Below are 26,774 nucleotides of genomic sequence, written 5' to 3' on the forward strand. Positions count from 1 at the left end.
CATAATTTGTGTTTTTTTTTTAAATACTTTGTTCATGATACTTCTAATATTTATAGGTATATCTATGGTTTCTGTAAATCTAGATATATATAATAACTGAGAAAACTTCCCTGGATGAATAACTGAAAGTCGTGATTTAACCCCTCATGATAGGGTTGTACGGCCTGCAAGTGGGACCTATCATTGGCTGGCCAACCAGGATAAGTCAACTAAACTCAGAAAGTCTAATCGGCCTCCTTAACCCTAACTGACGGGGAGCCTATCCACAACATAGGCACGATCGAGTACTGAAAATCCACATACTATCTGAGGTATATGGTAGCACTCTGAATTGAAAATAGCTATGGTACCGTGCTATGAAACTGATTTGGTTCATCAGGGTTTGATACTATATATATATATATATATATATATATATATATATATATATATGTAATTGATATTTCTATATTACCATTTACCAAGATTTTGATATAAATGAAATAACCATAACATGAAATAACTGATCTGAATGTGCTGTATAATTTGAATACTGAATATTTGAACATTTAAATACTGAACATCTGAAATGTTATTGTTCTGAAATCTGTAAATCATTGTATACTGAAAATGCTGTATTATTTATTTTTCTGAATATATTCCATAAAAATATGATTCTGCAAAATCTAAAAATATCTATCTGTTTGTAGATATTTTTACATACATACATACATATATATATATATATATATATATATATATATACCGTACATCATGATATTCTAAAATTTGTATAAATTTTGTATAATATGATTTTCTACTAAGATGTTGTAAATCATGATATCTGAAAGCTATAAAAATACTATATTGATCTGATACTAACTCATGCCACAACTAAATAAAGAACCTCTATACTGAAATCTATACTTTCTCGAAACACATAAACCTACTGATAATATTACTAATTTAATTGGCATAGCATATTTCCCTTACCTGACTATCTGAGCACTAAATGCTATTTACAATCTCACGCATGCAGCGTTCACAATTTCAACATCTTGAGATAACACAAATATAATTTCCTAATCAAACAACTGCATTCACCTAGATAATTATCACATACATATTCTCTCCAAATCCACATATGCACAATTTCTATACTATAAACCATTTATCATTTTACCCGGGTTCTTGAAATATCATCCACTGGGGTCCTCAACCCATATTTGTAGGGTCCCAAAACACCTTATCCCTAAAAATATAATACCCTGATTTTACTTCACAAAACTCCAGTATATTCTCATATAATACAAAATCTAGACTCAAATAAACTTGGTAATACTAAAAATACCCAAATAATCTTCCTACCCTGGTTTTGGAATGGTTCTCAAACTGCTCAAATTGAATTTTTGCTCCAGTTAGGTTTTAGAGAATCTTTTCAAGATTACTATGGTAGCTTCTGATCGTCAAAACAGGGAGAATCGGAGCCAAAAACCAAGAGAGGAGGGAACACTGACTTTTGGAGAGAGAAAGTGAATTTGGACAAAATTCTTCCCTAAAAAGTGAATTTTTGGCTATATATAGGCAGCTGACCATGTGGCCTCATTGACTAGTTAGGTCACCTCGTCGACGAGTCCATGAAGGAGGTTCGTGGACGAGCACTTAACCCTTGTCGACAAGTTTCAGACTTTGGAACAGGCCTCTTGGTAAGTTCTCGTCGACAAAACGTTGGTCCATGTTGACGAGCCTAAGAAGCTGATTCGTCGATGAATGCTCCGCGCTAGTCGACGAGACCTTACCGAGTCCCCTTTTTAAAATTCCTTTTCCTTTCCTTTCCCTTATCATTTAATTGCTATAAATTCTCTGAGTCTTTACAATCAGAATCTCCCAATGCTCACAATACAAACCATAAGACAATACTAGAACTAACTCAGTCCATACACCCATATTACATACTCAGGGGCTCAAACCCAACTTAAAGACAGTAGGGTTCTTATTAACACTCACAAAAAAACTAACTAGCTATCAACCTGCCCCAGAATTCGCTAATCTCAACCTCGAGATGGTGCTGAAAAGATAATTTGTGTATTGGGGTGAGACACTTCTCAGTAAGGCAGATTAAGTTAACATCAATGTATGGTCAGCATGTATTAGGTGTTTACAAAAAACATCCATCCTTCGTTTAACTACAAATAGCATTTATACATTGTACTCACTTTATACTGCTGAAAATATTTATCTCGATTCCATGGTATAAACAATTCAGTAAATAAATAGTATCATTTACATAAATCTACAAATATACATAAAAAACATTCCTTGTGACTAACGTCATTTACTTCCTTCATGGAACGGGTTGTGTGGCCCGAAGGCTAGACTAAGCTTGGGGTGATCAACCCAGACAAAGTCAAATCATATGTATGCATCTAACTTCGACTACGCAAGCATCCGCCACTTTCTTGCTAGATTTTGATTGCCCTAGCTACCACATCTTGAAAGTCCGGACTTTTAGGGAAGGTACACCCTCTACTGAGACTAATCGGCTGAGACCACCATACACTTTCATCTAGAACAGTGTGGCCGCGCATGACCAAATACTGAATCTCTAGCAATGGTACCATGCTCAAAACATAATTGGTCCTTAGGGTTCCTAAAGCATATCGTGCAATTTAAGTAATAAAAACTGAATGTCCACTCATTTCATATAAAATCTGTCATGTTATAAAACTCGGCCCTCGGCCGTTATATACCTCTTGGCTCATAGCTGCTATATCAAATCCCAGCCCTCGCAACCGTCATATAAAACTGGGCTCAAAGCCGCTATATCAAATCCAGCCCTCGCGGCCGTCATATAAAACTCCGCTCATAGCCATTATATCAAATCCCGGCCCTTGAGGCCATTATATAAAAACTCCCTGTGTTTTCACAAATAGTTCCAGTATTTCACAAGCAGTTTCAGTATTTCACAAACATTTCCAGTATTTCACAAACATTTCCATAAACTCAGTTATACAATAACCTTGAAACATTATCCATCTGTCACACGATTTCAGTATATAGTATATCCCATTTATAACGTTAAACTAAACTTTCCATCATTCATTTTTACTCAAAATACCATATCATGATATATCCTAGGTTTGAAAAATCCATTTTGAACTGTTGGTTTTTGAAATGACAATTGAAAACATAAATACACACACACACACACAGATATATATATATATATATATATATATATATATATATATATATAGCATTTTAATCGATTCCATTTTAGTAGAATTCTTTACTTAACTTAATTCCCTTATACTTGGCTTACTAGAAAGCCTTCTGAAATCCTAGATGATCTATGCCCTAAGGCGTTCAAAGCTCAAAATCCTAAAATACTTTTTCGCCAAATTAATCAACCCCACCCACATAATACTTTTCAATAAACATTCCCTAGGTCCATACACCCCATTTAAATAGTTATATGTTAGATAAACAGTCCATTTCTACCCTTATCTCAACTTTAGGGTGATGCGTGTAAAGACCTCGTTCAAAAATCTACTCCACTAGACTTGTAGAAAAATTTTCCTAGATCCTCGTGATAACTTCTAATCGTCGAATCTGGCAACGAATGACGAAGTATCGTAGAGAGAGAGTGAGGGGTGCCGGTTAGAGAGAGAGAGAGAGAGAGAGAGAGAGAGAGAGAGAGAGAGAGAGAGAGAGAGAGAGATTATGATTTCTTAACCTTTAAGCAACTGAAATATCTATTTATCGTCGACAAAATGGTGTCTTCGTCGATGAACTGTAGAAGGATATTCATCGACGAAGGAATGGGTTCGTCCACGAACACGAAGCCTAAAATTTCTCTCAGCATTTCCTCGTCGACAACGCCTGAACTTTGTCAATGAATTGCAGAAGGGACTTCATCGATGAAAATAGGGAGTTCGTCAACAAATCCTACTGTTTGCCCTTTTAAAATTTCCTTACTTCTCTTCTTATTTATTTCCTTTATTTTTCCATGTTCGGGTTTCTATAGGTTCGACTAGTCTAAACTGGGTTAGTCAGTTCAAGAAGTGGGGGCCACATGTCAACCTAGAGTGGTGATACGTGGCAACTTGTTTTATTTTTTGAATTACTGAAGTAGGGTGATGTGAACATGACGTCACCTGGCCATATGGCATTCCCTGAGTGGCTCTAGATGAATGATAGGGATTACTAGCGTGCCAGCAATCCAACCATCCAGAGAAAATACAAATCTAATGGCTGAGATTGTGACACGTTTCATCGTACAAATGGTGATATGTGTCCCACTTATTTTAAATTATTATTTCTATTATTTATTAATTTTTTTGCGTGAGGGTGACGTCACCTTGCCATGTGGCAGTTTTTGAGTGGTCCGAGAAAAATAATAGGGATTGTTGACGTGGCAACAATCCAACTTTCCAAAGAAACACTGATTGGACGGTCTAGATGTGGTCACGTCGCCCATAAAAACTTGGAGCATAATGTGCCACGTGTCATGTATCACCCTATGGTGGTGACATGTGGCTCACTAACCCCCCATATAAGATCATTTTTTTCTCTCTCTTCTCTCTCATTTTCTCCGATCATTTTCTCTCCATCTCTCTCTCTCTCTCTCTCTCTCTCTCTCTCTCTCTCTCTCTCTCTCTCTCTCTCTCTCTCTCTCTCTCTCTCTCTCTCTCTCTCTCTCTCTCTCTTTGTTATTATGTACTCTAATTTTCTTGGTTTTGTGTTTGTAGGTTAATTTTTTAGGATCAAAAGATTCCTGAACTGCCCAAATCCCACAGATGAGTTCCCCTTCCACCTTGATTTTTCTTTTTTTGTTGATATTCAATCAGATTATGTGTTTTGGATTTGAAATTGCATTGTTTAATGGGCTTTGGAGTGAGTCAACTCACCGAGTTGGGTTCACCCACTAAGTTGACTCGATCCACTATTTGGGCTGGGTTCGGGTTCTGTTTGGTTTTTGGAATTGGGTTTTGTTTGGGTGTGTGGGCCTTAGGTTCTGTTTGGGTTTTTTTATTTTTATTTTTTTTAAGTGGGTCTAGGTGTTTGGGTTATAAAATTGGGCCTGGTTTGTTTTATAAATGGGCCTAAGGTATAGAAAAGTTGTAAGTTTTAAAAATTGGGCCCTAGGCCTTTTTGTTTTAAAAAAATGGGGTCTGGGTTTAAAAAAAATGAGCCTAAGGCCCAGCATTAAAAAAAAATGTAGGTTTAAAAAAAAAAAAAAAAAAAAGAGCCCTAGGCCTCAGTTTTAAAATTGTGGTCTTTTGATTAAAAAGGGGCATGGGGTTTAAAAATTGGGTCTGAGGCCCAACATTTTTTTTTTTTTAAACAACTGTGGGTTTAAATAAATTAGGCCCTGGGCCTTTTATTTTTTATTTTTTAAAAAACGACTAAGGGGCTGGCATTGGACCAAAGCCCAATGGGCTCTGGTTTTAAAAACTGGGCCTTGGGCCCTTTTATATTGAAGATCAACTGTGGGCTGTTCTTTTTTTTTTTTTTTTTTTTTTAAAAGGCTTGAGTTTTATGTTAAACAGTGGACTAGGACAATGGACCCAAAACCAGGTAGACCTGGGTCCTAGGGAGCCTGGGTGAATGGGTCAGGTCAACGGGTCAAATCAACAGGTCCGTTCGGATCCACGAGTTAAATCTAATTGATTTTAGAGTGCTTTTGTTCCTATTTTGAATGAATATTGAATAAATAATGAATAATAATTAAGAATAATTCAAAATACCTTCCTGTTGTCTTCTAGTACTTTTTCGGTCTTTAAACAGATTACTGAAAATCCATTCGATTGTATGATGTTCTTATGCTTCCCTTTTGATGTATGCTTCTGAATATCAGAATCTCTCTACTTGTGAATTGCTCAATACTGTTATGGTTGTGACCCCTTCTATTTCTGTATGCTTTTGTTTCTCCCTATGAACCTCAATTTATAGGCCCAGTGATGTATTTAATTCTCCACAACTATCTATTAACCATTGTCCATTTAATTTTAACCAATTTTCTTTGTGCAAGCGTGCAAGTGCTAGTAGTGTTCCAAGACTCTTGTCTTCTCCTCCTTTTTTGCATTTATTTCTTGCAGTTCTGCTGTATTGTATTCCATTTTTTGTACTTTATGTATTCTTTTTTTTTTTTTTGTATTTTTCTCTATTGTATTTGTACAAGCAGTGTAATACTTAAAATTTATTCTTTTTATATTTGGCCCCTACAAAAAAATGGGGTGTCTACAAAGATTACAAATCAAATAAAATGGATAAAAAAATGGACATATAAAAGACCATTTAGAGTGTGTTAAGTGTTATTAAGAGATCATATTTGTTAAATTAAATGCCAATTTGAAGTTTCCATATAGTAATCCAAACTAACACTAATAAAGACAATAAGATTGAAAACTTTACTTAAGATGATGTTGTTAATGTATTAAATTAATTTTACATGAAATCGTCTATGAGTACTTTAAGTTGGCCACATGTCTTCTGATAAGATCAAATTAAAGCAAGACTTGTATCTTCGTGCCTCTACAAATAAAGTGTCTTTAAGGCCCTATTTGAAACTTAGAAAATGTGAGGAAAAGGAAACTATGTACGAATCCATTTTTTCATGTTTGATTATTAAAGAAAGTAAGAAAGAAATTAAACAAAAAAGATACTAATCAATGAATAAAAATTTAATTTTTGGAATCATTAACATTTGATAATTTTTAATTATATTAGAGTAAATTTTTATTTTTAGTATTATTTAGTATAGATATGAAATATAATAGAAAATGAATTTCCTACCTATTTTTCTTTCCGTTCCTTTTTCCCATCAAAATTTTTTATTCAAACGGACCCTAAGGATTTTGGAGAATAGTCTTAAAGTAGTGAAATTCTAATGGACTCAATCATCAAAAGTCATATTACAAGAAAAAAAAAATGCTCTAATCCTATTTTATTTTGAGTGACACCATTCCATTATTTATCAATCAAATCCTCTATTTATGGTATCAAGAGAAACCATCCATGAGAATTATTACTACACCTATTAGCAACTATGAAATTATTATTAGTTTGAAGTCATAACTTATTTCATTTGTTTTTGCGAGGCCATTTTATTTTGCATTTAGTTAATATTATTGTTATGAAATCAATAAAATATTAGGTATACAGGATGTATATATCATATCTAATATAATTTTTCGACATGTATAAAAAAATTATCTAATTTAATTAAAATATATACCCATGGAAAAATCACATCAATTAATTTCGGTGTATACACCTGATATTTTTAATAATTTAAGATAATTATTACACAAATTAAAATCTGTCATTTAATTACTCATACTATAACATACCACCACATACATTAAGTATCACTTTAAAAAAATAATAATAATACTCCATATTAGAATATTGAATAGTCCACAATCACAACATTACATTTTCTTTTCCATTTAAAGGAGGCAGCTAGCAACTCACCACATTAATCAGCCAACCCCCACATTTTTTAAATCAAACAATAAAAAAAGTTAAATTTACAAATTAAACAATCCCTTATGCGCACCCACACACATAACAACGAGCAATTACAATCATGAATTTTGAAAAAGAATACTAAAAATGGAGAAAAAAAACTCACACAAAATAAAGAAATTTAGAAGAACTTACAATATACGAATCCCGTCACTTCACATTCACACTTTTTTTTTTTTGAGTGTAAATAGGACTCACTCAATTAAAATGAGCTCCACTTACGCTAAAAATATCAATATTATGAAATAGGTCAGGATTCATATATTATAATTTACATATACTCCTAATCAATACGAGTAGAGTTATTGATTACAAAGACTCATAATGATCACAAACTTAGATAGTAAAAAAAGATAACTGTTAAGATGACATGGGTTTGTATCATTATGACTTACGTGATAGGGTCTGACTAGACAAAATTATGTGTAGCACACACTATTTTGTTTAGTAACACCCTACCAGGTACCCATGTCATATTACTATCTTCCTTACTCGTTGGAAGTGGACTGGTTTGAACTTGAAGGGTATCCTATCCCATGGCGTCTGCTGGGGAACATGGCAAACACGGCGCTGGCAACTACGCCAATCACCGGCGGCAGGGACATCATGAGAGCCTTCTGAGTCGACTCAAAGGAAGGGTAGAAGCAATCGACCGTGTTGGGGTCCAGAAGAGCCAACGCCGCGAACACCACCACCGAGAACAAGGCGTGCACGAAGTCCCCCATCTGGAGCTTGTACTGGGACAGGTCTACGGACTTTCCGGAGTCGGGTGACGGCCAGAGGCCCTTCATGGTGGCGATGCCGTAGTGGGTGGCGCCGTCACTGCCGGTGTAGCTGTCGGTGAAGGAGGAGAAGAAGCAGGAGAGGCCGCACAGGCCAACGAAGACGCTGGTGAGGACCTTGTTGACAGTGTGGCACTGGCCGTTGTTGGAGAGGACGGGGTTGAGGAACTGGAAGGCGAAGACGGTGCCGGTGGGAAGGAGCTTGATGAGGTTTCCGATGCCGGAAAATGTCATGTCTGAGTATGATTTCTTCTGGGAGGTGGAAGATGATGGTTCGCTGCTGCTTCCTGCCATTTGGGCTTTAGAATTAAAATCAGAAAATCGATCAATTAATTTCTTTGATAACATGTATGTCTCTTTTCCGATGTATGGGTGAAATCTTTTGTGGGTATTTATAGAGAGAGAGAGAGAGAGGAGCTGCATGCAAAGGGTTGCTTCTACGTAATATGGTACGTACGTAGGAGAGCTAGCTGAGGTTGTGGGTTCATTAGCCTTTACTCCTCTTGAGTCATTAATTAGTTTCTAATTCAAGGTTTTGATGTATGGGAATGCGTGAACTCAAGATCATCGATCTCAAAGTGGAAAATGCACCATACTGATTAATTCAATTCCTACCATTCTTAATTGGTTATGGTTAGTCTTAATTACATTCTTTGATGGAGAGTTTTGTATATGTGACTTGCTAGCTAGCTAGCCAGGCAATATTCAATATACATACACTTTTATTTGAATTCTATATATATATATATATTTTCATGCCTCATCAAGGATCACAGTTAGAACATAAAATCTATTTTATTTATTTATTTTACTAATTATTGTCAACAATAGATATTGATTAATTGGGTAAAAATCTTGACACGATCGAAGTTAACTTCTATTTTTTTATTTTTTTTTTTCGTTCGGTATATTGTGTGCTTGTTAAGAATTTACTATTTTAAACAAATAAAATGTTGTAAAGTAAATGATAGCAATTAATTAATATACTACATGTTCACAATTTATTAATAGAGTAGTAATGGTCTAGGCTTTTAGATATATAGAGCAGTTGTGTATATATATTTTAAGAGTTTTGACTTAAAAATTAAAAGTTTAAATTTTTGGTGTTATATATTAAATTTCACCCGAACATACAATTATATGTCTATTTCTTTTAACACTTCTAAAGTTCAACTAGTTTACGTATAATAAGAACGACCCGTTACGCTAATAAATACTTTTTGTTTATTTTTGAGTGATTCACCTATATGCAAAACTTTTTCTATAAGATAAAAATGTTAAGTGGAGGATTTTCTTATTTTTTATTTTGATAAATATAAACGTTTCACAATCTAGGGTTGCTTTCTTTTTTTTTTCTTTTTTTTTTCTTTTCCTAATTTGCTCTATCAAGATCAGTTTGGATTAAGGATTTTAATCTGAGAAAGGAAAAGAAAGGGAAATAAGAAGGAGATTCATTTTTCACTATGTTTTCTTTCTCTATATCAAATCTCATTTGAAATGAAAAATTATTCTAATATGATTAACAATTAAGGAAAAAACGAAATGTAAAGATGTATAAAATAAAATTAAAATTTTGTTTATTAATTTGGTATATTTTTTATTTTTTTTTCTTTCTTGATAACCAAACATGAAAAATTGGAATTGCTCCTATTTTCCTTTCCTTTGCCAAATATTTTTCAAGTTCCAAACAAACCATTAGAGACTAACGAGCTTTGAACATGTATGATGATAGGTATTCCATTTTGGATCACATATTGCTTTTGAAGGGCTTAATTTGTATGTATTTGATAGATGGAGGAATACTACATGTATAGTGAATGACAATTAATTAATTAATAATCTTAAGAAGCAAGGGTTCCAATGTAGCTCATCGGTGGCTAGAGTTCTCGCATAAAATATATATATATATATATATATATATATATATATATATATATATATATATATGGACCAAATTCTAATAGAATAGTCTTAAAAGTAGGGAAATTCTCATGGACACAATCATCAAAAGTCACATTACAAGAAAAAAAAAAAAAGCTCTAATCCTGTTTTGTTTTGAGTGACACCATTTCATTTATTGATCAAATCCTCTATTTATCGTATCAAGAGAAACCGTCCACGAGAATTATTACTACACCTATTAGCAACTATGAAATTATTATTAGTTTGAAGTCTTAACTTATTCGATCAAGATTAAATTATTATTGTTTATATCCTCTAATGTTATCATGTAGATTCAGTTAGTCATTTTATTTTGTTTGTTTTTTGATAGACCATTTTATTTTGCATTTAGTTAATATTATTATTATGAAATTAATAAAATTTTAAAGTATACCTGATGTATATATTGAATCTAATATAATTTCGTCATGTATAAAAAATCGATGTATACACCCAGTATTTTCAATAATTTTAGACATATTGTTAACATTATTATTATTATTATTTTATGAATTTAATAAGATTTACATATTTGTTATCTTGAATGCATTATATATGGGACCCTTATTCGCCGACTTGATGTGAATTACCTACGAAAATGTTTTTTTTTATAATTTTTATTTTTTTATGAGAACACATGTTAATATACACTAATATTTAGAGCAAAGCACATAACATATATTTCACATTTGGTGTGTAATATATATATATATATATATATATATATATATATATATATATATATAATTGTTGTGAAAGTAAGATAAAACGATATTACACAGTAGAAGTAAAAAAGATGGAGTAGATTAAAAGGAAGAAAATGAAGTTGGTCTGGGAAGCAATTTTTCTTGAGTTGGAGGCCAAACACACTTGGAATATGATGATCCATGATGATGTCACGCTGATCAACCATTCTAACGTGTGCTTCCCATTGCTCTCATCACAATTTTTGACCTAATTAATAAAATGTTGGAATTGGTGTATTCCCAAGAGGGGGTTAATTGAAATTTTAAAATTTTTGTTTAAATTAAATCAGATATTAGTAATCTACAACTTAGGATCTTTCTAAGCACATACCAATTGTACAGATAAAAGTAATATGCAAAAATTAAATCATGTGCAATATTCACAATATATCGAATATAACATATATGTGCAGAAATATAAAGTGCTGAAAATCAACAATAGACACACGATTTGTTATTGGGGTTCAGCCAATACTGCCTACGTCCCCGCTTCAGCTCGCAAGCTTCATTAAATCTCACTTAATGGGTGGAGCGGCACCGGATACAATACCAGGTCAAATTACCAAGACTGACCTCAACCTTTACAACCGATCCTTGCGGACTAAATCAACACCCCCTCAGGCCATGCTTGGAATACAACAAATAATCAATACAAATTTCATGTACAAATAAAGATGCTTATAACACAAGCAAATTTGTTTCGATACGCACAAGCAATAACCAATGCACTTCAATAGGATAGGAAGTATAAGCTCAGTGAAGATATGTGAATCTACTCTTAATATTGTGTCAATATGCAATCAAAGTGTGAGAGTGTGTTGGCAAAGTTTCTTTGAAACAATCTATATAAATATATCAACCACAAATAATATTTCAAAGATTTCAAGTGTATAATCAAATATCTCAAAATAATTTCCGGAAATTCAAGCACAAGAGATATTTAGAAAAGCAAGTTTACCCAAAAAATATTTTCTTCAAAAACACAAGGCAAGCTCAAGAATCTTCTAATAAAAATGCAAAAACTTACAAGTTTAAAAATTCTTCCCCAAAAAGATTATATTGATTAAATCACTGGGAAAAAAACTTTGGGCTTAACTCTCTAAAATCAATAATCAATATAAGAGTATAAGCTAGTGGAAACAATGTAGGATCTCTCAAAGCACTCTCACCAAATTTGTTTTAGTAAAGGAATAGGAATGGGTGGAGTATATCGGCTTATTGTTGGAAATTAAACTTGACTGGAGATGACCGGCAGCCCACCGCTGTTGAATTTTCTGGAGTCGGCAGGCAACCTACTCCACCTACCAGTCCACCTTCGTTGAAGAATAATTCCCACCATTGTTGATTATACTATTCTATGATTTGTTATAAATAGATGTGTGTGTATGTAATGTATTAATGTGGTGTAGAGAAGGTGAATAACCAGTGGGCGAGAGTGATTTTAATTCTCATCTCTAATTTAGTTTGAAATAAATTAAAAGTGTTTATTGTGTAATTGATTCTTACTAAGTTTCAGTCACAACCAGTGACTGAGTGTTCCCTCCACCCATCAGTGGTATCAGAGCATCCAGGTACGTCGAAATTCGCCAAATAGAGGTGAACAAAGGAGAAATTAATTTTCTTCCTAGATTGGAGGTTCCTAAAAATCCCAAATTGAGCATACTATTGTGAAATTCAGGTCGAGACGATTCTGGATGTCAAAACCGCATCTCAAACGAAGTCTGGAAGGCCTAACACGCGCTCCCACGCTCCTCCAACGAATTAAGCATCAAAGACACGCGCCACACGTGTGGCGATTTTATTGACCGGCAACGTCACGTGCCACACGCTCCCACATGCGTCTTCTATGCTCGGCTGAAGTGATCTGACCAAACAACCTGACCCACAACCCGCATCCATCTACCCGGTTCCAAACCCGCGTGCACGACTCGATCCGGCTATTTGACCCGCGTCTAGTCGCTGACACACAACACGCGCAAAAGCCGCCACATGGCCCTAACGGTATTATCTGACGTTGTCTTTTGGCCATTAACTCAAATCATTTTTTTTTTTTTTTAATCGGTTCAGAATTATTTTAGCCGGTTCAGTGATTTTTAGACCGGTTCTTTGCAACCCAAAACCGGTTCGTAAGGTTTTTCATCCTTTTGAACACATTGGTGGCATCATATTTGCCAAAATCAATCCCTATCTCTCTATTTTTTATATATTAAATTCAATGGCGAACGGTGCTACCTAAGCGGTCATTCCAAAGTTGACCTGGAAGAATTATGACAACTGGTCTATTCAAATGAGAGCCCTTCTAGGTGCTCAAGATGTCATGGATATCATTGAAGATGGGTACAGAGAAAGCCCATAAAAAAAAACCGAAGCAACCATGTCCGATGCTCAAAGAACGATCTTGCGAGTCGATCGAAAGAAGGATTGCAAGGTGAAGTCCATAATCTACTAAGACCTTGATGAGGCCACATTCGAAATCATTGCCTCTGCCAATACATCCAAAGAAGTTTTGGACTCTCTCAATCGAACACACGAAGGTGCAGACAAAGTGAAGAAGATTCGTCTTCAAATATTGCGAGGTGATTTCGAATCTTTAAGAATGAAATCTACTGAATCTATTGTTGATTACTATACACGAGTTATAGTAGTATCAAATCAATTGAGAAGAAATGGAGAGACTCTCAATGACGAGAGAATTTGTGAGAAAATTTTTCGATCTTTGGATCCGAAATTTGATTATATAGATGCGACCATGGAAGAAACAAAAAATCTGGAAACCATGTCTGTAGAAGAACTTGTGGGCTTACTCCAAGCCCATGAGCAGAAAGTCAACAGAAGGAGTGATGATAAAGCACTGGAGCAAGCCCTAAAAACGAAGTTGTCCCTCACTACAGGTAGATACGACAAAGGGGGGACGTCATAACGTGGAAGAGGATGAGACCGAGGATCTAATGGAATAAATTTTGGAAATTTTGAATCCAGAAAAGGAGGCAGAGGCTGAAAAGGTCCCACTAGAGGAGGACCTAATCAACAAAACTATGTTCCACAAGGTAAAGGATAAGGAAGAAGAGGGGGATACAATAACTTCCTGAACGTAGACAAAAGAAAAGTTCAGTGCTACAATTGTCATAAGTACGAACACTATAGAAATGAGTGTTGGGGGTGACAATAAGAAAAGGTTAGCGAGGAGGCTAACCTTGCTGAAACTGAACATACAGATGGAGAGTCGTCGATGCTAATGGCACATAATTCAACTCCTCAGGACCAAAGTGTTTGATACCTTGATTCTAGAGCCAGCAACCATATGATAAGCAGAAAGAACCTATTCTTTGAACTTGATGAGAAAGTTTAGGAGGAGATCTCTTTTGGCGATAATTCTACAATCCCGGTCTGAGGGAGAGAAGATGTTTTGATCAAACAGAAGTTTGAAGATCATGCTTAAATTTCCAATGTCTTTTACATGACAAATATAAAGACTAACATCTTGAGTCTCGGACAGTTTGTCGAGAAAGGCTACCGAATTAGCCTTAGTGATAAGAAGATGGTGATAACAGACACTCAAGGAAAGTTGGTTACTCGAGTACAAATGGCAAAGAATTGAATGTTTCCACTCGCCATTCAAAATGATACGTCAAGGTGTTTGAGTGCTATCATCAAAGACAAAGACTGCCTATGGCATCTCAGGTATGGACATCTAAATTTTGAAAGTTTGAAAAAATTGGGAAGCAAGAAGATGGTGAAAGGCTTACCCAACATCTACCACCCAAATATGATATGTGAAAACTATGTTCTGAGCAAACAACACAGAAACAACTTTGAAAAACAAGTCGACTGGAGATCTACCATGCCACTCTAGCTAGTACACACAGACGTGTGTCGTCCATTGAGGCCATTTTCAAATGGAGAAAATTAATACTTCCTTACCTTCATCAACGATTACAATAGGAAGACTTGAGTCTACTTCCTGAAAATGAAGTCAGAGGTGTTCGACAAGTTCAAAAAGTTCAAAGTTCTTGTGGAGAAATAGAGTAGCTATCGCATTAAGTCACTCTGATCAGACCAAGGAGGAGAGTACAAGGACGAAACTTTCCTGGAATTCCTTAGGCAGCAAGGGATTCAAAAACAGTTCACACTGACCTACACTCCCCATTTGATTGGTGTAGCTAAGAGGAAAAACCGCACGATCCTTAACATAGCCAGAAGCATGTTAAAGGATAAGAATGTGCCCAAGAGTTTTTGGGCAGAAGTCGTATCATGTGCAGTTTACCTTCTTAACAGGTGTCTTACGAAGAGTCTTGATACAAAGACACCATATGAAGCTTGGAGCACTCACAAACCCAGTGTGAGTCATCTTAAAGTGTTTGGCTCCATAGCCTACGCCAAGATCCCAGAAGCTAAAAGGACAAAGTTGGAAGATAAAGGAGAGAAGTGTATCCTTGTTGGATACGGTGATAGTACGATGGGATATTGACTCTACAATACCATCAACAAGAAAGTCATTCATAGCAGGGTTGTCATTTTTGAAGAAAATGAATCCTGGAAGTGGGACCAGGCTAAAACTTCCAAAGATGTAGAATTAACACTTGAAGGAGAAGAACCCACATAGAAAAGAGAAGTGACTATCGAGTCACAAGTTCTTGAAGTGCATACACCTCCACACAGTTACCATTCACCACAGAGGAATGGAGCTTCATCACCAATTGAATGTGAAATCTCAGACATTAGGCCTATAGGTGCCCGTAACCTAACTGATCTGTATGAAAACACAGAACCAATGGAAGAGTATATTGCTCTAAACTGTCTGTTGTGACTAGCGACCCGATTAGCATTGAGAAGGCTAACGAAGAAAAAAAATGGAGAAATACGATGGATGAGAATATTCAATCTATTAAGAAGAACAAGACTTGGGAGCTGATGAATCTCTCGAAGGGCCGCAAAAACTATTGGTGTAAAATGGGTCTACAAGACTAAGAAGAACGCTCAAGGAGAAGTTCAAAGACACAAAGAAAGACTTGTCGCCAAGGGCTACATGAAGAAAGAAGTGGAGTTGATATCTTGCAGAACATATGATCAGAATGCTGACATTTTTACGAAGCTACTCAGGTATGATATTTTTGCAAGACTAAAGATAATGCTCAGAATGACAAAACTAGGAGAGTCAAGTTTAAGGGGGGAAATTAAACTTAACTGGAGATAGCCGGCAACCCACTGTTGTTGAATTTTCCGTAGTTGGCAGGCAACCTACTCCACCTACCAGCCCACCTCCGTTGAAGATTAATTCCCACCACTGTTGATTATACTGTTCTATGATTTGCTATAAATAGATATGTGTGTATGTACTGTATTAATGTGGTGTAGAGAGGGTGAATAACTAGTGAGCGAGAGTGATTTTAATTCTCCTCTGTAATTTAGTTTGAAATAAATTAAAAGTGTTTATTGTGCAATTGATTCTCACTGAGTTTCCAAATTATATTGAGATATTTGATTATAGTCCTACCATGCATGCATGCATTTATTATTATAGACCTTTGATTATTACAAAATATAATGCACTACAATACAACTTGAAATAAACAAAAAACTTCATGCTCTGCTCCTCTACAAATTCATGGATTGCGCCGAATGGTGTGCGCATTTAAGTACTTTTCGATTTCCATTACTCATCTATCATCTGTGCTTAAAAAAATAAACCTGGTCAAACACTTAGCACACATATGAGATACTGTGGTTTGTCATAATCAAAACAGAAATCATACTCAAAAAGTCAACATAAAAGTTATTTTCTCCAAATGCATACATACCCCAAACATGCCCGCTTGAAAAATCCTGAGATTTAGGGATTTTACATGACATGCAATTGTTAATGTAAATTCTTATTTTGAGAGGAAACAAAGAGGGGATTGTATTAGTTTTACAAAAACTAATAATAAATAGCACAAAAAGTATGGTTGGTCGAAGACTGATTTAAAAAACACCTTCTGATTTTCAAGTTAGTTGTTACCTTGTTTGGCAAGATCGTGTCCTAATCATAGTCACTAAAGGCATATCAATACATCACATGTAGGCAAGTAAGCATGTAGCATGTAACATCAAGGCGCTTATATAATAAGCTCAGATTTGATATTTTCTTTATATTTTCTTAAATTAAGCCTAGTAAAAAGTCATCCTATGATTTTGGCCAACAATGCCATTTTTTTATTTTATATATGTGTGAAGTCATTATTTCATTTTTGGTACCCATATTTTCTTGGGTCCGGAGGATTTTTCAAGGGAGGTTTCTTTTATTTTCCATACTTGTGTGGTTTTAACACCTTTCCTCTTAAATGGACATTCAAACTTTATATGCCCATTTTTCTTGCATTGATAGCATATGGTGTTTGTGTAGGCATTAGAAGATGTGCAAGTATAGTCTTTGGATTCTTTCGAGAAATATCCCATGTAAGAATTCTTTTTATTTTTATTTTCAATTCCATTGAAACCAATGTCTTCTTTATTTAGAGACATTCTTTGTTAGCCAATCATTTTATCTAGGTTTTCCTTTCCTTTTGTGAAGTTGTAAATAATTTTATCCTTATCTTTGATTTGATTCTTGAGATCATTTAACTCTATGTCTTTCTTGTTATTAACCTTCTTTAATGATTTCTCTAATTCTAGAGATAATTTTCTGATTCTATCCTCTAATTCAGAAATATACATATCTTTCTCATATATGGTAGAGGATAAGGATCGAAGGTCTTCTATCATTTGGTCATTCTTGCTTTCTAGTTTCTCAATTTTCAAGTTGTTTTCTTTTTCAGCAAGATTTTTGGATTCTATTTCTTTCATTGCTGATTCATACTTATGTTCTAATTGCTCGAGTTTTGAGTCTTTATCTCTTTCAGCATTCTTTAGGAATTCTAACTCTTTCATTAAACTTTCATTCTTATTCTTCAATGAGGTGTTTTATTTATTTGCTTTCATCAGTATCTTATGTACTTTGAATAGATCATTTTGAAGTTCATCATAAGATGGCATACCCTCATCACTTGATTCATCACTATAAGAATTATTTTAAAAATTTTAGTTGGTATCTTGAATAAATGCTGTGAGCTACACACTACCCATGCTATATTGAAAAATAATAACTTGAGTGTGTACATATGTTTGGAATACATAGTTATTGAAATGCTTAAAATGATTTGTATTTGAATTTAAATCATTTCTTTTCTTTTTGATTGATGTCAAAAGGGGGAGAAGTTGTGAAGCAAAAATTGAGCATAATTGAGCATGAACATTATATCTATTCAAAAGAAGTATTTAAGTATTTAATATTGATTGAAAAAGCTTGTAAAACCAAAAGAAAGTGATGAGCATGATTGATGAAATTAATATTGATTTTATTAAGATGAAGCTTATTGAAAGGGGGAGCCTTTTTAAGGCTTACTTAAATTTTTGTTCCTTATTTGTCATCATCAAAAAAGAAGAGATTATTGGCCTTACAAAGCTTAAAATCTTGTTATCTTGTTTTGATGCTAACAAACAAGTGGAATTTAACATATTTGTATGAGTAATGTTATTTCAAGGCTCACATATGAGAAAGTAAGGTCAAAGTGCTCACAAGGATCAAATGAAACTTAAATGAGTCAAAGCATGGATTTAAAAATGATATATTAAACCTTGAAGAATATGAGGTCATGCATGATTTGTTGAAAGCCAAGGAATATTTAAAGTCAAAAGAGCCAAATAAAAGCAAAGTGAGAGAACTCAAAGAATATTAAAGCTGGAAGACCAAGAAAGGGCCAAAGCAAGCATGAAAACTTGCGCGTTTAGAATGTTAATGTCTTAGAAGTCTCATGTAAGTGCTTTAATGTTTAAAATATCGTCTGAAATATTTTGAAACTCTTAGGTTAACTTCTTGGACCTAGATACCTTTTAACATACTTGGAAAATATTTTTATAAGGTTAAAAATTATTTTAAAAAGGTTAAAATCATTTTTGGAATGAAAAACACCAAAAAGAGTTTTTTTCCAAATGTTGTCAGTTTTTATACGTTTGCATTTAGGTGTATTTTTTTCTATCCAAAACTCTTTATTTTAAAAAGTGTTCAACATGAAAGTTGTATTATTTTCTCTTAGCTTTATTTTGACACCAAGAAAACCTAATTTGGAGTTATACAAAAAAAAAATTATGGCCAAATTACTGAAACGAGATCACAACTGTCAGCCAACCGAACACTGTTCACGGGAGGCACTTCAGTTGATTGAATAGCACACATAACCACTTCGGACGACTGAAGATTAAGTTCAGTCATCTGAACACTATTAACGGGCAGAAAATTTTCAAAATTTATTTTTTAAAGATTAGTTTCTTGTGCTCCAAACTTTCTAAAAACTTAGGAAATTATCTAAGGAAACTTTAGCAACAAGGAAACTTTTGAAAGCCTATAAATACATGGTTTTACAAATCAAAAACACACTAAGAATTGAAAAATCTATTTGAGAAAGCTAAAAGCACTCTTGTTTACTCATTGAAAAACTCTTTTGTTGATATATTTTGAAGTGCTAATCCTTCCTCTTATGAATTCTTACTATTAATCCTCATCTAAAATGGATATTGGTGAATTCTACACTTGAGTTTCATTCTATTTCATATTGATATTTTACATTGAAGTATATAGTGCTGAACTTGTACTAACTTGCTCTTTCTAGAGAGTGTTTCTTTTACACAGCTATTTTTTTTATTTTTCTTGAAGATTGACGATTCCAAAGATTGTTTGGATCATTGGCTAAGCAAGGGGAGATTGCTTAGAGAGGCGGGCTCTAGCCTAGAAATACAACAGATGTGTATTACAATCAAATGATACCGTGATTGTGCTTTCATACAAAGCAGATGTGTACCTAGTTACGTTCAATCACATACACCACCAATGATATAATAAGTAAGCTCACTGTGGTCCAATATTTGCTATCAGTATAATGAGTGCATAAGAGTATCAACCAGTATGATCTTTGTATCAAAAATATGTGCTCAATCTAACAGCTCACACAAAGATACTAGCCAGACAATATATATGTATATTTCAATCAGCAGATTTTCTCAATTGTATAATGCTCAAGTAATATATATGTTTTGTTTGCAAAAAGAGTTTAATCTTTGTATTCAACGAATGATATAAATCAATAAATATTGCAACAAATATTTTTGTCACACAAACAAATATCTCTTCAAAGATTTACCAAATGAAACACACTAGATATTTGAAAGTGATTTAGAAAGAATTTTTGCAACCAAAATCAAGTATAAGCTTATCAAGATATTGCAATGACAATGCAATACTCAAAAGCTCCAAAAAAGTTTTCTTAGGAAATACTTATTGATAAAGCCCCCTAAGAACACTTGAGGATGTGCTCTCAAATAAAATAATTTCACACAAGCACAATCTTGAGAGAGCAATCCTTAAGGAACAACAACACTTAAATCACACTTACAAAAGTATTTGAGAAGTAACATCTGGTACGAATAAGTGTTAGAGGCTCAACGATGAGTATTATGGGTTTTTGGATTTTCAGAGAATTTCTCCCTAATCAAATATGCTAATCTCATGCTAATCTTAGCAAATGATGGGCTATATATAGATATTAAAAGAATTATAGCCGTTAGGACATGTAGGGTATTATTAATATTGTTTAAGATTATTTTAACCCTAATTAATCCTGTTTAAAAATGTTTACCCACGGTAAAAATCAGGGCAAATCGAAAGGTCTGGTCGACTAGAGTTCATATAATTTGATCGACCAAGACACTTTTGAACTGAAGACTCGGTTGACCGAAAGTGCCTGTTTAAACGGCGATTTTCCATTCTTCTGAGGTTCAGTCGACCAGGTCATTTTGAACTAAATGATTCAGTCGACCACACAGTTGGGATTTCTCCCGAGGACCCTCGGTCGACCAGATAGTTGGTGTATAAATTTGGCTCGGTCGACAAGATGGTCAATTTGTTGACTACAGGGGGTTTCAGTCGACCAAGGAATTTGAACTACACTAGTTCGGTTGACCAGGACCTTGGTCAACTGTTGACCCATGCCTCTTTCAGTTGACCGGGGCAGAATGAACTGCCAAGGTCGGCCAACTGAAAGTGCACAATGTGTGCATTTTGGTCCTGTTTTGAATCACACAAACCCTATTCAAGTGTCTAACATTCATAGGTGCAATGGTGTCTGTCCTAGGGTCATTTTTGTTCAATTAAAGACACTGAAAAAGTCCAGTGTAGGTTGACCTTTGGTCGATCGAAGGGCAAACCCTAAAGTCTTTCTAAGGTCACTTTTAGTTTACGGTTTGTTTGAGCTTACCTAATAAACCATGCATGTGATGTGTGTACTTATTACAAACCAAAGACCCTAATTTACTATTACAGACCAATTACACAACTGAATATATATTACAATTGAAAACAAGAATTGGTCTTCAAGCTTTATTTGCTTTACGTGCATCTTGATCTTGACAATTTAAGTTCCTGCACATAATCTCAAATACCCATTAGATATTATGAGTATTTGTCATAATCAAAATCGGGTGTGACTAATAAGGTCAACACCTTAACAAAGGAGTGTTGTAAAGGTTTGTTCCACCTGTCAACGGAACAGGTTTAGTGAATCATTTGGTGGTTTTGCCAAAGGCGAGAACGTAGGCTGTGTTGAAGCCGAACCTCATAAAAATCTCCTTCTCACTCTCTTTCCCTATTCTTTATTTTCAGTGCATATTTAAATTGTATGGATGGTTTAAATTTGAAAATTATATAAATTATGTATATTAGGAAATCAAACAAACCTAAGGTTTAATTTTAATCTGGGTTGAGGAAACCAAAAGTGAGTACGTTGGTTAAACCATTCTTTACAGACACCATACGGGAGTACGTTACTTGGTTAAACACCCAAAGATAAATTAATTGAGTTTATTTAGATTCTAAATATTTGGAAAGAGTGATTGGATGATGCATTGAATATTATATTGAAGGAACAAATTCATATTAACAACAGGGCTACACACAAGCTGAGAATTCTTATGATTATTTGGTTTGATCATCATAGGAAATTGATTGGTTTGGTTGAAAAGTTGATTACTTGTTTGGTTAAGCAATAAGTGTTGTGGTTGAAGATTGAATGTTTACTTAGTTCTTGTTTGATTGACAAAATAGATAAACAAGTAAAAGAATTGATTAAATATTAAAAGAAGTTAAGGACTTTAGAAAGAACTAAAAAGAAATTTTTAAAAACCAATTCACCCCCCTCCCCCCTCTTGGGAAGCTATTCCTAATTTCAAGGAGGTATGGAAACAGTGGAGAATAGAGACATAAGATGAGTCGTGGGGCATTTCAAGGTACCCCATCACACCCTATTTGCCCTACTTGTGACAAAAGGCATATGGGGGAGTGCTGGAGGAAGAGGAATGTCTGCTTGAGGTGTGGCAAACCCGGCCACACCGCTCATGATTGTCGGGGAACAGTAGCCAATGCAGCTGCACCTCATCAGCCTCAGGGAGGTAACCAGGCTTTGCGCGGGAACTACCAGAGAGGCACAGACCAGACGTGTGTGTATTCTACGACTTCGGGTGATGCCGATCAAGCAGGAGATATGGTTACAGGTAACATTTATGGGTTTTAAAATAAAGCTGTTGTGCTCTTTGATTCAGGTGTGACGCACTCTTTTGTGTCTCGGGGATTTATTAAACTATGCAAGGTAGAAACACAGCCTTTAGATGCCGAGTTAGTAGTGGTCACACTGACAGGGTTGGTAGTAGTGTGTAACAATGTAATAACCTGCTGCTTATATATTATTCTTTTTTTTATACATAAAACATATAACCACTATGTCTGTAATACTACTGAACATCTCAGGCCCAAAAAGCACTAAGGAACTCTATACTCCATACATTCCTTAACAGCAGTAAACAAGAAACTGAAAACATCTACATACAATACTAGAAAACTATTAAATCCCAAAATACATATATATCACAAAATGCCTAGTGACGTTAGCAAAACCTGGAATCTACCTTAAACCACTGGCACCATAGAAACACCTACCCTCCCGGTAAGGGCAGTGTAAGTAATCCTCTACCCGCAAGCCTGATCTGCTCACCTAGTTGGATCTCCTGAAAAATACTAAGTCACTGGGATGAGGGAACGCTCAGTAAGAGAAAATATGCAATTATTAGTGTGTGGCGACTGAGTTACACATTTAATATACAGATATAATATTGATACTGTAAAATAAATAAGCTAGTATGTTGTACAAAACTCTCGTAATATAATTTAAAATACAACTATGTATCTGAGTTTTCTATTCATACATACTGCTAATATTATAATATAACTACTGTTGTGTGATATATCTGTACATAGGAACTTCTGAGATTATACCCTGGGATCTGTATGTCATGATTTAACCCCTCATGACAGGGTTGTGAGGCCCGTAGGCAGGACTTAATCTGGTTGACCTACCAAGTAAGTCAATATATATCTTCTATTGCCAATCTAGCCCATTGCAATCTCTTTGGCAATCTCCAAATCTAACATCGTCTAACCGGCCACCTCAACCCAGCTCACTAGGGAGACTGCAATCTCTCCTGACGCGACTAGATGGAATCCACAAACTATCTGAATTATATGGTTGCACTCTATCTGAAATAACAACGATACCATGCTCTGCTGTCTGTATCTGTCTGAAATTTCCACAGGGATCTGATACTACGTAATACTAATATATATAAATATATATTTATCTTGCTATTTTTAACATGATTTCGAAATAACCATAACACTATGAATTTGAACTGAAATATCTGAAATATCTGACTGAAATATCAATAATAATTGTTTGAAATATATCTAATATCTGTTCGAAATATCTATATTATTTGTCTGAAATATCTATAATATCTATCTAAGTGTTAGTGTTTTAGAAATCATGTCATTCTGGAAATTACTATAAATCATACTTTCTGCTAATATCTGTATAACTGGATATCTGTAAAGTTGTTTAATCATCATACTAATCTGTAGTAAACTCATGCCACACATTTGAGTAATTAAAATCTCATGCTCAATTTCTGTAATTCTACTGTAATACTAATAACAATAATATTCTAGAAAACTAATCAATAAGCTAATTTATATAAATAAACATAATCTTCTGACATACATTCTAAAATCCCTAGCATAGCATATTTCCTTTAACTAATTATTGAAAAGCCCCTACTGTGTCTGGTCCTACACCCGCAGGGTTCCCCACTCAATACCCTGAAAACAACATCCCCCAAAACAAAATTTAAGTATTTCTCTGTGTACTACATTTCTTATAACTATGGTAAAACCAAATATTGAATAAAAGGTCTTACCTTGAATTTGGGTTGAAATCCAAGGTAGCCCCACCAACGATCCACTTCAGCAAACTTGAAGAGAACTTTCCCAAGAGTGTCGTGCTGGCCTTGGATGGTCGAACCAACAAGAATCATGCCCGAAAACTTAGAGAGAAAGTGGGAAAGACGAACAAAAGAGAGAGAGAGAGAGAGAGAGAGAGAGAGAGAGAGAGAGAGAGAGAGAGAGAGAGAGAGAGAATTTTGTGCATGATTTGCCAGCTGAAAAATGAGGTTTAGGCTATTTATACACTAACCTTCGTCGACGAGGTCAAGAAGGAAGTTCGTCAACAAAATTTAGAACTGACATATAGCCCCTCGATATCTTCTCGTTGATGAGACATGTCTCCGTCGACGAGCCCCTCGTGTGTGCTCGTCGATGAATCCCCTGTGTTCGTCAACGAGACCCTATTTAATTTTCCAATTTTTAATTCTTTTTCTCTCCTTCTCCTATTATTAAATTATGATAATTATCAGGATCTCTACATTCTCCTTATGTGGTCTCGTCGATGAGGACGTGTCTCGTTGACGAGAAGATATCGAGGGGCTATATGTTAGTTCTAAATTTCGTCGATGAGGAGTAGGCATTTGTCGATGAACTTCCTTCTTGACCTCATTGACGAAATGACGTGGCTCGTCAATGACGACCAGTGTATAAATAGCCTAAACCTCATTTTTCAGCTGGAAAATCATGCACAAAATTCCCTCTCTCTCTCTCTCTCTCTCTCTCTCTCTCTCTCTTTCTCTCTCCTGTTCGTCTTTCCCACCTTCTTTCTAAGTTTTCGGGCTGGATTCTTTCCGATTCGACGATTCGAGGCCACCACGACACTCCTGGGGAAGTTCTTTTCAAGTCTATTGGAGTGGATCGTTGGTGGGGCTGCCTTGGATTTCAACCCAAATTCATGGTAAGACCTTTTATTCAATATTTGGTTTTACCATAGTTATAAGAAATGTAGTACACAGAGAAATACTGAAGTTTTGTTATGGGAGATGTTGTTTTCAGGGTGTTGAGTGGGGAACCCTGCGGATGTAGGACCAAACACAGTAGGGGCTTTTCAATAATCAGGTGCGGGAAATATGCTATGCTAGGGATTTTTAGAATGTATGTCAGAAGATTATGTTTATGTATATAAATTAGCTTATTGATCAGTTTTCCAGAATATTATTGTTATTAGTATTATAGTAGAATTACAGAAATTGAGCATGAAATTTTGATTACTCAAATGTGTGCCATGAGTTTACTACAGATTAGTATGATGATTAAACAGTTTTACAGATATATAGTTTCACAGATTTTAGCAAAAAGTATGATTTGTAGTAATTTCCAGAATGACATAATTTCTAAAACCATAACACTCAGACAGATATTACAGATATTTTAGACAGATAGTATAAATATTTCATACAAATAATATAGATATTTCAGACAGATATTACAAATATTTCAGACAGTTATTATTGATATTTCAGTCAGATATTTTAGATATTTCAACTCAGATTCATAGTGTTATGGTTATTTCGAAATCATGTTAAAAACAGTAAGATAAATATATATATTTATATATATTAGTATTACATAGTATCAGATCCCTATGGAAATTTCAAACAGATACAGACAGCAGAGCATAGTACCGTTGCTATTTTAGATAGAGTGCAACAACATAACTCAAATAGAATGTGGATTCCATCTAGCCGTGTCAAGAGAGATTGTAGTCTCCCCAGTGAGCTGGTTTGAGGTGGTCGATTAGACGATGTTAGATTTGGAGATTGCCCGGAGAGATTGCAGTGGGCTAGATTGGCGGATTATAGCAAATATAGATTGACTTACCTAGTAGGCCAACCAAAGTAAGTCCTGCCTACGGGCCGCACAACCCTATCATGAGAGGTTAAATCATGACATATAGATCCCAGGGTATTATCTCAAAAGTTCCTATGTACAGATATATCACACAGCAGTAGTTATATTATAATATTAGCAGTATGTATGAATAGAAAACTCAGATACATAGTAGTATTTTAAATTATATTACGAGAGTTTTGTACAACATACCAGCTTATTTATTTTACAATATCAGTATTATATTTGTATATTAAATGTGTAACTTATCCGCCACACACTAGTAATAGCATATTTCCTCTTACTGAGTGTTGTCTCATCCTAGTGACTTACTATTTTTCAGGAGATCCAGTTAGGCGAGGAGATCAGGCTCGCGGGTAAAGGATTGCTTACGCTGCCCTTACTGGGTGGGTAGGTGTTTCTATGGTGCCAGGGGTTTGGGGTAGATTCCAGGTTTTAGGATTTATAGTTTTCTGGTATTGTATGTAGATGTTTTCAGTTTCTTGTTTATCACTATTTAGGAATGTATGGAGTATAGAGTTCCTTAGTGCTTTTTGGGTCTGAGAT

General features: G+C 34.8%; 1 protein-coding gene across 1 annotated transcript; it reads right to left on the reverse strand.

Moving 5' to 3' along the window:
• Positions 1-5,480: 5,480 nt before the first annotated feature.
• LOC131150454 (protein DMP2-like) lies at positions 5,481-8,909 on the reverse strand. The gene has a single exon (XM_058101178.1). It carries the CDS (start codon positions 8,715-8,717, stop codon positions 8,001-8,003), a length of 717 nt encoding a protein of 238 aa, XP_057957161.1. The 5' UTR covers positions 8,718-8,909; the 3' UTR covers positions 5,481-8,000.
• Between the last annotated feature and the right edge of the window lie 17,865 nt (positions 8,910-26,774).

This window comes from Malania oleifera, chromosome 3 (assembly GCF_029873635.1).
Source record: "Malania oleifera isolate guangnan ecotype guangnan chromosome 3, ASM2987363v1, whole genome shotgun sequence".
NCBI lineage: Eukaryota > Viridiplantae > Streptophyta > Magnoliopsida > Santalales > Ximeniaceae > Malania > Malania oleifera.

Excerpts from the sequence above, each read along its gene's own strand:
- LOC131150454 (XM_058101178.1), bottom strand. The coding sequence starts at position 8,717 with ATGCAGCTCCTCTCTCTCTCTCTCTCTATAAATACCCACAAAAGATTT.